General features: G+C 35.0%; 2 protein-coding genes across 3 annotated transcripts; one reads left to right on the forward strand and one right to left on the reverse strand.

Annotated features, from left to right (window-relative positions):
• The first annotated feature begins 56 nt into the window (after nucleotides 1–56).
• LOC116286547 (uncharacterized) lies at nucleotides 57–7112 on the forward strand. 2 transcript variants are annotated; one of them, XM_031693116.2, is made up of 8 exons: nucleotides 57–208; nucleotides 1224–1276; nucleotides 1554–1683; nucleotides 1864–2105; nucleotides 3021–3233; nucleotides 3654–3773; nucleotides 5032–5074; nucleotides 5847–5937. In XM_031693116.2, the coding sequence occupies exons 1-7, from the start codon at nucleotides 183–185 to the stop codon at nucleotides 5040–5042; spliced, it is 795 nt and encodes a 264-aa protein (XP_031548976.2). In that variant the 5' UTR covers nucleotides 57–182; the 3' UTR covers nucleotides 5043–5074; nucleotides 5847–5937. The 2 variants fall into 2 exon arrangements, with proteins under 2 accessions (XP_031548976.2, XP_031548969.2); XM_031693109.2 differs by lacking the exon at nucleotides 5032–5074 and having other exon boundaries at nucleotides 5847–7112.
• A 1277-nt stretch (nucleotides 7113–8389) lies between these two features.
• LOC116286506 (apoptosis regulator BAX) lies at nucleotides 8390–11622 on the reverse strand. The gene is made up of 2 exons (XM_031693042.2): nucleotides 11080–11622; nucleotides 8390–10809 (listed from the first exon to the last, which is right to left on the reverse strand). The coding sequence occupies exons 1-2, from the start codon at nucleotides 11596–11598 to the stop codon at nucleotides 10693–10695; spliced, it is 636 nt and encodes a 211-aa protein (XP_031548902.1). The 5' UTR covers nucleotides 11599–11622; the 3' UTR covers nucleotides 8390–10692.
• Nucleotides 11623–12324: the final 702 nt, after the last annotated feature.

The raw sequence follows: 12324 nt of genomic DNA on the forward strand, positions 1-12324 counted from the left end.
TATTGCGCATGACATATGCTGCATACCGCTGTCCATGAATAATCATCTTGTTTTATTTTGGCGCGATCTTCGATCAGAAGAGAAAATCATCCACAAAGTGAAGATTTGACCCTGAAATTCAACTAAAATTCTTCATTTTCAATAAATAATAATCAGACAGGAACGTTTTATGGAATATAAGGATGTCTGCTGCGCGCAGGTCTGCAAGGTAAGTGAACAAACGCTGTGGTTTTGTGTCAGGTTTATTCAACAAAAACAAATAAACAGAAACCAAGCTGGCTTTTGTTCATAATATTCTCGCTAAGAACTGTTCGTTAAATAACTACAAAATCCTATTAAACCCTCATGTATTCACATCAATATTTTGTTTGAAATGATATATGTGTTCATCGGTACTTATGGTTTATAATATCAAAGGCTTTTTAGCCTTTTCACAGTCAACTTTTTCCGGTGTGAGTCTTCATTGAAATTGACACAAATATTGAAATTATTTTACTTTGAATGAAGCCGCTGATGGTCAAGATTGTATAACTAAGGTCCTTTTTCTATGCACCATTTGCTTCCATCAATGCATTGTTTGATATAGAATAAGTTTCTCAGTAAATCTGACTGTCATGGTGACAGAAGTGAGTCAATAGTCTGAAACATTATGGTATATGTACAGTACAAATTGACAGCAACCTTCAAATATTCACCTCTTCCCTTTGAGGTTTCGCATTGGATTCCTGTACTCTGCATCATACAGGAGCAGACATTGTCAGGACTCCCTCATGCAAGCAGTCCCTTGGTTACAGTCTGGTTCGGCTGAGCAAGGATTAGTTAGATAGTCTATTATCCCCAGGTGAGGGGTGTGGGGAGTGACTGTATTTCACTTGGTCACTGTTTTGTGTTTGTTTTGGTTGATTTGGCTAGGCAAGGATGATTACCTAGCCTATTATCCCCAGGGGAGGGGTGTAGGGATTGAGGGGACACTGGACTAGCTATACTAATCCTCGCTTGGCCAAGTAATATACAGGAACTGCTCCCAGTCTACCCTTGATTCAAGGGTTTTATTCTGTGTTCTCTCGTTTTCCTTCATCCACAACCAGTAATAAATGTACATGTATAGGTAATGTTTCAAGGTTCAATATGAGCTCAACTGAAAATAACAATAATAATTTAATATTAGTGTTATTTGAATTAAATGTATTCTACACTTACTATGTTTATCATAATATTTTTAGGGCAAAAAAGCAAGTTGACTACAGTCTGACTGATTCTCCTGATAACAGTGACGGTATGTTTGTGTCTAGAAGGTTTTCATATGAGAAAAAGAGCTATTGTTTTGTAACTTTCAATTGATCTACATAGAGACATATTATCCACAATGTTATACACCCTGGTATATACACATTACAGCAGTACATGTATATAATATAATATAATATACATTGACTGATCGGTTCTGGGTGGTTATGATGTCTGGATTATTTTAGCCCTGAATGTGATGGCAGCAAGATAACCAACTTATAAGATGATTTTTAAGTGGGTCCATTTTTGGTCATCCTTTTCAGATGACTTCCAGGATTCTCCCAGTGGTCCTCCGCCTAACAAGAAACCCAAGACAGCTACCAAATCAAAGACAAAAGCTAAACCAGATGAAAAGATAGCAAAGGAAAAACCATCATCTACAAGAAAGCAAAGGTTGGCATTTGAGTAATTGATTAATCACGTTTCCCTCATGTTCTGCCGAACAGTGCATGCTTTATGATTGCACACATCATTTGCTAACCTTCTCTATTTTCCACAACGTAATGATCAAAGTGAAAGGTGTAACGTTCCTGTACAAAATAGCTATGAATTTCTGCATTGTTTTGTCAACAGACTTTCACTTGAAGAGAAGATGTATCAAAGAGAGCTAGAAGCAGCGATTGAAGCATCTAAAAAAGAATCTCAATCAAGTGACGAAGCAAAACCAGATAATGATAGTACAAACAAGGAGAATGAAGATAGGGAGGTAATAAAGGGAATGTCACATGAAGAAGTGGCTGCTTCTATGAGCAAGAATCAAGAAGAACTGGATTCCAAAACTCCAAGTAGCACAGAACAAGAGGAAGATAAAAGTGGTAGGAAATGATTCTTGTTAAGAGAGATTCTTGTTGTTAATAATTATCGTAGTAGTACATGACTATGATGATGGAGGTGGTAATGTAGATGTCAGTAGTGGAAATCCATGATGATGTCTGTGACGTGACTTTATAAGTTGGGCTGTGGGCAAGTTGACTGTAATTCGTTATGATGGTAATGTTGGTTATGATAAAAAATGTAATTCTCCCCACATGAACTACCACTACATTCACTATTTACAACACATAACTATACCTATCATGTTCGTTTTTATGGAGGGAGGAAAACCAGAGAACCCAGAGAAAGACCCTGATGGTAAGGGAGAGAATGTCACATCAAACATGAGTCAACTCACATTTATAGTAAGAAGGAAATGTGCCTGAGACCCAAGGCTTGAACTAAAGGATTGTAAGAGACAGTGCCATAACAGCACAACCTATCGTTGTCACCATGATGATGATGGATGTAATGGTGGTGATGATGACAATAGAGTTGACAAGGTTTTTTTTCATAAGAAGTGCCTGATAATAGATCAGTGACTAAATATTTACAAATACCAACAGTAAAATTAAAGAATGTACGACTTCAATAATACAAGCACTATGAAATTCCATGGACTTTAACTGGAGCACATAAATATTCTACATATCACAGAGGCTATTCCTGAGCAACAGAGAACTCCGAACTGGAATTTTGAGCTTTAACTAGGAATTCGTATGTTGTACTATTTTTTCGGGTTAACTAGGAAACTTATGGTAAAATTTAACCCTCAGGCTCAAACACTTATTCTAGTATCTATTTTTTTCTTTGTAAATATATATATCCTGCATGATTGTAAATAGATTTCTAGCACTAAATGTTTTTATGTATTATTCTTTTCCCTATGAGTAAATAAAGGTTGTATTGTATTGTAGATGAGGATGATAAGGAAGGCGATGGTGATGATGATGAAGATTTCACTGATGACATTGAAGCTGAAGCAAGTGATGATCTTAATGATGAGGACAGTGATTTTGATAAAGAAAAAGAAAAGAAAAAGAAAACTAAGAATAAGAAAACCAAAGGACCAGAACCAGTACATTCATCGCCTTCTAAAGTAGGGATTAAGCCAAGAACCAGTGTCACAGGTTTGTCAAATTTATGCTATAAATAGATGTATTTCTTCATGTGGTAATCAAGGTGAAGGCCTTATTGAATGTAAGTGTTCCTCTATCAACTAGTAGCTGGTCTTCCAGGAAGCTGATGGTATGCACTATACCCCCTCTCTCCATTGTTGCTCTGTTTTAAGAACATTCAAAGCTAAAGCTACATGGATCACAGAGAAGTCCAAATGAGTGTATCAGGTCCTGGGGAATCAAACTATGGACCTCTTGATTAGCAGGCATCCCTTTTGCCAACTTAGTGCTCTAGCCTCTACCTCTGGGGTGTTGGGTTAGATGCCTGGACTTAACATCACATGTGATCAGACATCTTTGGGTCTCTCTCTTGATTCATGTTTTCTTCTCCCTCCACAAAATAAAGTGACATGTATTTTTGTTATCTGTTAGTGACGCCAATAAAGATGCTTAAAAGTCAAGCTAGGAAAAGGAACACAGATTCCTCCAAGGGCAGTAGTATAAAGTCAATTTCATCTGCCGATTCTGGATCAGCCTCTAATTCACCTCAAAGTAAGTATCTCAACATGTTTTTTTTATCCAAGGTTAACATGTAATAATGTTAGATACCCTTCCACTTGATTGTATCGAACCTTGAAACAACCTCTGGGCTGATGCAAGTCAGGGTACGGCTAACTCAAATATCAAACCCTGAAACAACCTCTAAGGCTTATCTAAGTTAGGGCACTGCTAACTCACAGACAGAACCCTGAAACAACCTCTGGGCAGATCTAAGTCAGGGCATGTAATGATGAAAAGGTAAATTATACACCGTGAAAAGATGAAAAAACTTACTGATGTTTCGGACGCTAGTCCTTCGTCAGAGTAAAAGAGCTCTTTTACTCCGACGAAGGACTAGCGTCCGAAACGTCAGTAAGTTTTTTCATCTTTTCACAGTGTATAATTTACCTTTTCATCATTACTGTTTCATTAGAAACACCGACGCAGCTCACACTAGTTTTTAGCTAGTTATATCTTTTTAAGTCAGGGCATGGCTAACTCACAGATCAAACCCTAAAACAACCTCTGGGCTGATCTAAGTCAGGGTATGGCTAACTCACAGATCAAACCCTGAAGCAACCTCTGGACTAGGGTACAGATAATTAAAGAGCAGAATTTGTTACTCAATTCCCTCTATCAGGAAGGACATGACTGTATATTTTAGAAAATTTCAAGTAATGTTCGAATAAAAACAATAAAATTAAGCAAATGAAAATATTAATTCAAGCAATAATATTAAGAGTGGAAGACACTGCTAGAGTGCATGCACTAAACCTGTGAATAATATTTAGTACTAACAAGTAGTAATACATACAGAATCCTTTGTTTCCTATTGTTTGATTATCACTATTTAGTATGAAAAATTAGTATTTGTTTCACAGGTTTAGTGCTAGCACTCTACCATTGCCTTTCATATTTAAACTAAGACACCATATTAACCAACTTTGACACGGTATTAACCCTTTAAATAATTATTTTCCTGGGTATTCTCTGCATATTGATCACAATAAATAAAAGTATTATTGCTAATAATAAAACACAATACTCTAAGAATAAATATACTCAATGCTTAAGAAATAAAAATAAAAAGCAGAAATGTTTTGAAATAAATGTTAAATGGAAAAAAGGAAAATATCAACGATGAAAGTGCCTGTCATTTTTGTGTAACCTTTAATACAACAGTATTCTATGAGAATCAGAACTGATGATCATGAAGAAATCTAGAATTTTTCTTAAAACTCAAGGGAATATTTTTGTAATCTGCTTTCAGGTTACTTCTGACTTGGACCTGAAAACAAGCAGAATGAAAAAAGGTAAAAATAAACTGAATAACAATAATATTTACATTTATTAAACTAAACCTTATTATGTTAGTCTTTAAAGAAAATAATTACAAATAAATCTTTCTTGATAAATATTTCCATCAAACAATGCAAATTATTGTTCACAGAAAATACCTTAGAATAAACCAAAACAAGTGTTTCTAAATACCAGTTCTCAAATCACTTTAAATGTAAATTTAAAGGAAGGAATATTTTGACAATGTGAAGCCCGCTCTCTTATATACATGCCTCCTGCAGAGAGCAATTAAGTCCAATGTAGCCCTGAAGGGGAGAATGTTCTGTTGCTCTCTTTATCAAGAGGACTTCATTAATACAAAACAGTGGGGTTCCAGTGGAGTTTTTCTAGTGTTATCTGCCACCAGGGAGTCTCACTACACTCTTCTCTAAATGTTTTCTGTACCTATACTTATAGATGTTGAGTTTTACATATAAATCGGGATATAAATTAGTGTGTATATCTATATATTGTGAAATAAACTTGCTGGTAGCTGCAGAGTAAGTGAAAAGTCATACTGTAGATAAACCAAGGGCGTAACAGAGAAATCAAAGTACACATAGTATCTTAAAATATTTCATAAATCATAAAAGTATTTTACATATTGATGCCATGAACAAAGGTAATTACCAGAGAAAGTAACAACAAATTGTGCTATAAAATGTCCACAGAAACCTTCATGATATACCCAAGAAAAGTAGCCTTTTCATTTTTTAACCTTAGGTTCTTCATATTTTTATTTCTTAGTATCTGTTGCAAAACCCAACATTTTATCTTCATCATCATCATCTACAAATTTCTTAACTTCATCAAGTCTCCGCAAGAGTCCAGGAACAGGACTTGGGAGCATCAAAATCCAGTCATCTGGTACTCTACGACTAGGATTATCAAGAAATGTACGTGTGAAGCCTTTACTCTCCAAAATATCAGTACATCATTAAATAAAATGCTTTATTGGATAATATTATTAAAGACTATAATTATATTAAAAAGTAACACTTCTGTTCTGCCACTCCATCGTACAATCTACAATGTACTCTGCAAGATGTTTGGAAAAGGTTCCATCTGGCCAGCTGTTGTCATGGACACAAAGTTCTGTGTATTTCTTCATGTTGCCATAGTTTCTGAGTGTTTCAAGTTAGTGGCAGAATTCTTTTTAATGATTGATTGAGGTCCCATGAAGGCTGCTATTGTCATGGAAACAAAGATAGGTATCTTTGTATCATCATGGTTTCCTGAGTGCCTTAAGGTGGTTGCAGATATTGGCAGGTGAACTGCAGTATTTAACTCAACTGTCCTATCTACCAATCAAATATACCTCAAAAACTTTTTTCCTGTTGGAAATTCATGCCATTCATGTACTGATTAATGCTTGCATTGATATATCAGGCATGTTTATCGTCTTGGACTCTCCATCACTTCTTATCACATTAACCCTCAAGCTGTCTGACCCTTCCTTTTAAATTACTGTATGACCAACTTTTAAGTTACACTCTTTAGAGTACTTTTCATCATCCATAACTTTTAGATTTTGGGGGTTCTTTTAGCTTCTGTCAAACAATAATTATTACTATAAACTCATACCAACCTAACTTTGATGAATGAAAACAAAAACAAAAATATGCTGCATCCAGAACGGACCTTTTTCATTGCAGTATTTACGGGTGTGTTTCTGGGCCTTATCCCTAGCGGTTAGCAGTAAACCTGATGCTAAAGGTGAGTCTAGTGTTGTGAGATAACAGGTTTTGCACAAGTCTAACATTATTTTGATTGGAATCCAATTATTACCCATTAACAATAACAAGAGAAGTAGGAACATAGACACTGAGTACTTATAATACAACTATTAAACTATTAGAGTGATGTTATTTAATTAACCTGTGAAATAGATACACTATATCTGCCATTTATCTTTATTTGATTATTAAACATTGAACATTATCATTATTATTTTGGTTGGATAAATAAAATCACTCTATGTACATATCAATATATAAGTAATACTGTACAAATAAAGATATCATTAACTGTCTTTGTAGTGTATATTTTTATGGCCTTTCTAACCAGGGCGGGAGAGAGGTCGGGGAATGTTAGATGTAGGTAAGTCCTATAGTAGACCTTGCACCATCACGTGATGGTAGCCATGACAGGAGGCAAGAACGATAGGCTGGTCTTATCTGATTGACATGAGAAGGAATTCAGTCACTTAAGGGGAAAAGACTACTTGTGCCTCCTGTCATGGCTGTCATTAATGAGGGTGCAAAGCTTCTATTATCCTAATGCCTTGAGCAGTCTATTTCCTGGTAGGTTTAGGTGAGTCCTATTCACACAATGCCTCAGTCTATTTCCAGGTAGGTTTAGGCGAGTCCTATTCACGCAATGCCTCAGTCTATTTCCTGGCAGGTTTAGGTGAGTCCTATTCACCTAATGCCTCCGTCTATTTCCTGGTAGGTTTAGGTGAGTCCTATTCACGCAATGCCTCAGTCTATTTCCAGATAGGTTTAGGTGAGTCCTATTCACGCAATGCCTCGGTCTATTTCCTGGCAGGTTTAGGTGAGTCCTATTCACGCACTGCCTCAGTCTATTTCCTGGCAGGTTTAGGTGAGTCCTATTCACGCAATGCCTCAGTCTATTTCCTGGCAGGTTTAGGAGAGTCCTATTCACACAATGCCTCAGTTTCCAAGTAGGTATACGCGAATCCTATTCAAGCAATGCTTCTATCAAGTACCAGGAAGGTCAAGGTGAGTGCTAAATTTTCAACAGTCTGCTAGCCTGCAAGTGCTGTCTTGTTGACTCGATAGGTGGTGTTGAATTTATTACTGAGTGAAAGAGGAAACTGTTTTATTGTGCAAGAGCATGAGCTGTTTTATTGTGCAAAAGCCTTAATCCTTTCTAAATAAAAATTCAAGGACACTTCAGTTCAGGCGTTAATTGTATATTTTTACATCAACTTGCATCTTTCCTTGATTCTTTAAATATAAATATTCCAAAGAGAAAACTTTGTGGGAGTATGCAAATGCTCAGTGGGTCCACAGTGCTAGAAATATCCCACGCTTCATTTCCTCATATAAATAACCCATGTAGTCTATAGTGTATAAGAGTTTTGTAATTACGAGAAGTATCGTGTAACGTTTGTAATCAGATGACGTAAGATGACAGATAAACGTTTAATTATCAATCTGCTAACATCTTAGCGAGTGACACATTTGCATATTCAGACCCCTCACAACAACTCGTTTCTACACTTCGTGTATCCACAAGTTAAAAATAAAGTAAAGGAAAAGAGAAAGTTGCATAAAAGAATTCTTTATTATCTTGTAACCATAGCAACAAATTGCACAAGCATACATACAAGTAACCAAATATAGCAATCAAAAAAGATGATAAATCTGTACGAAAATGTACAAAATATTTATAATAAACTACCTCTGTACAACCATTTCTTCCTACCATCTTATTGATATTGTCCAGTCATTGACAAATATGAATTGGTATATGCAAGGTATATGGTCTATCTACATGAATGTTGACCAACGACTGTTGCACCTTGCATTAATCCTAAGCCATGCTGATTTTTAGGCATTTTTCTAATAAGTATGCAGCGTGGCAGCACATTGAGGCAATTGGTCGATAGATCTTTAACAGTAAACCAGTTTTACATGCAAGGTCTAAAAGTACAGACTTGGTCTTATTATTAATGTCAACATTACTGGTCTATTCTCATCAATCTATCATGGATATTATCTGATTTGATTATGTGATCTGAATCACAATATTGTCATTAATCATTATTTTTTAACATTTATTCTTATTTTATATCAATTTTTAATTTACATTGTCAATACACAAAAAAAATCATTTTCAATGCAATAGTTGCACGACATTTTGTTTTCTCAAGGTAGCAAAGCTGACAGTGTATATCATTATTTAACAATTATTCACCAAAGGCGAAGTGAATATCGGGGAATATTTACCGAGATGTGAGGTAAATATTCCCCAATAATCTACACTGAGCCTGAGGCAAATAATTGTTTTAGCATAAATACACAGGTGATTCTTTCAAAAAAAAAGAAAAAAAAAGAAGATAAAAGGCATTTTTTTCCCGGTAACAGCAACAATTAAGCGGCTGGCTGCCATTTTGGATTTTTGCTCGAGGTGATTATTGTGTGATAGTGTGAGTTTCTTGACCAATCAGCAAGTGAGATTTTCTATAATCACCTGCCTATTTTTACTAAATACAATTATTTTCTGTATTCATAAGTTTGCTGAAATTCTGTGTTTCTCGTTTCTTAAACACCAATAATTAAGAGAATTACCATTTGGCTACATTTAAAACTGACTGGTCAGTAAGCTATCATGATGACAGAGTTTTAGCTTGATATGCTTTGTTGCTGGCTTAACGTTACTGCTCAAAATAGTGGCAGCACAAAGATTTGATAGGACAAGTTCCATGTCTGGCAAGACACTGTTTTTGCCAGCCATTATTTTTAGCCCTGGCTTTGTCAGAAATTTGTATTGTTTCTGTGATTATGGCTTTTCCCCTTAATCTATGAACGTAGTGCAGTTTTGGATAAAAAGAATTGCAAATTAGAGAGGTTTTACCTAACCCGTGAAATTGTAGACTAATAGATCCCTGGCAGCCCATCGGAATGCAGCTCAATTTGGAGGATATAACGATAGGTTTCCAATTCCCATGGGTTTGAAATTCTTTTGTTTTGTCTTCCAAATTGAGCTGCTTTGATGTCACATGCAAGGAGTCTATAAAGGATAGATTTTCTTTGGTTTTTGCTAATAATTTGTTTTTGTTTCATGGCTTATGTAAAATCCCTCTATTACTGTAGCTATAGCATCACTCTCATTGAGTTAAAACTTATAGGTCTACTTTTGTGGGGTCTTGGTAACAAAACTAAATGACATGCAAAACAATTCAAGCATTCCAATGGCTTATATTCTTAATCTGTTTTATGATATGGTTGAGAGTAGTCACTAAGCTAAGTGTACTATACCAGATCTTAAACTTAACTAAAACTGTTCCAAGAACTACCTAGATTCATATCAATTAATAAATTAACAATGACAATATTTAAATCCAAACTCTAACAAAGTTTATAACCAGAAATAAAGATATTCTGACTGCATACAATATTTTCTCTACAAAATCAAATTATTTTGTAAAACAACCCCAAAAATAAAAAAACAAAGTGTGAAAGATAGCTAAATAAAATCCATTTTCACCAAAAGAATCTGTGTTAAATTTAATAATTTTACTTCAGTCATAACAAAAATGTGAAATTAAAATGCTGATCATACTAAATACTTGATCTATTAATAGATCTGTTCATACATGAACACTTTCTGTGAAATAATAACAAAACCATAGAACATAATCTTATGCTTTTCTAGATTCTTTTTTCTCAAATCTTGAGAATTTTGATGGCAATTTAAAAAGTTGTTATCTGTTTTTCTGGTGAATAAGCTTTGTTTTTGATTATTCTGACATTAAATGAAAGTCAAAGGAATGTTAAAGGAAATTTTAAGAAAAGGAGGATGGGCTGTACTGACATGATGGATGCATGACTGTCTGCAGATCACTTTATCTTCTGTTCCATAAATAGACCAGCGTGATAACAGTTACACATGTGGCAACTACAAACTTGAATTCCAGTTCATGCCGGTTCTTCAACGTCTTGAAGTAGTCCATTATTGCTTCCTATAAAAGGAATAATAATTGTGATTGTTAAAACAAATAATAAATTAAAACAGGAAGCAATGTGAGACTGCCTATTTTGTATGCTTAGAATTCAAAGACAGCTTTCAAAAAATACAATGCAATCTTATAATTCAAAATACATTTATAATTCATCATAAACTTTCCATACTGAGAGTTGGTTACTTACACTACCCCTGAGAGTTAATACTTACTTCACCCCTGAGAGGTTATTGCTTACCCCACTCCCAAGAGTTGACTACAGGTACTTACCCATCCTCCTTGTTCAGCTATCCATTGAACAAGCTTTTCCTTTATAAACTTGACAACCCACTCAATTATCATCTTAATGAGTGGTATTTGTGTTAACACTTGGATAGCAAGTTTGTATCCAAAGTAGAAAAGGGTGACAACACGTCCCCAGTTTACTTTCCCATCCTGGAAGATCTGCATTGCAACACTTAGGAAAGTATCAAAAGCAGTGTCCTTTGTAACATGAATCTCATCTATTAATGTGTTTAGGGTAGGATGTTGGTTCAAACTGTCTCCAATCTCTCTTAACACGTTGGCTACTTGTTTATTCACTTTGTGTTGTTCTGCAGTTAATTCTTCAGGCACCTTTAGACCATCCTTTTCAAAGCACGTAGCCAAAAAGGACTTGACGATGTCTGGTGCTTGGCCAGAAACATCTTCTACGCTTACTGTTCTGTTATATTCAGGTCGTACATTGCTTCCAGAAGGTTTTTCCTCTTCATTTTTCTTGTCGCTTGGGGTCACTCCTCCTGGAGCCATTCTAAATATCTGGAAATAGAATAACAACTTCATCAACATACATTCCCTCACATATATATATATATATGTATAAATACAGAAGTTCAATATATCCACTTGTAAAAGTTCCACCTTGTCAACTAGGGGAAAAAACTTTGTAATATAGAGGAAATGGTGTTGAATTATGTGCGTGTGGAATTCCCAAAGTCTGTAAATATAATTCTACATGTACGTTAGCAAGCAAAAACCCAAAAAACTCTGATATGTTGGGTTTCTTAACAGTGAGAATCATTCATGTGAAATGAGTCAAGTTTATTTTAAGGATCTGTCATGCAAGCTCATCAAAAAGCAGGGGTTTCCCCTATTTTAACAACAGTGTAAGGAAAGCATTGCCAACTTAAGACAAAAACCAATCTGTATTACTCGTAATCCTATTAGCACTGTTTCTTTTTACCAAAATTCTTTGTGATAGAATTACATAACGTATTTCAGGTTTTTGATTCCTTGAGTTTGTAAATAGAAACATTTTTGGATAAATCAAATGTTATGTTTACAGAGTAGAGAGTTATGGTAGGTATAAATACGAAGAACCTTTTGTTGTAAATAATCAAAAATACAATCCAACATACAAAGCTCTGCCAAGGAAAAAGCAAAAACGCTGCCTAATGCCAAGTAAATATTGAAAACCAATTCCTATTGGATAAAATACAAGACGGTTTAGTGTTAAACTGAAAGAAAGAAGCCAGT

This window comes from Actinia tenebrosa, unplaced genomic scaffold, assembly GCF_029948245.1.
Source record: "Actinia tenebrosa isolate PJP-AT-01 unplaced genomic scaffold, QUT_ActTen_1.0 PGA_scaffold6__47_contigs__length_16458017, whole genome shotgun sequence".
NCBI classification, from domain to species: Eukaryota; Metazoa; Cnidaria; class Anthozoa; order Actiniaria; family Actiniidae; genus Actinia; species Actinia tenebrosa.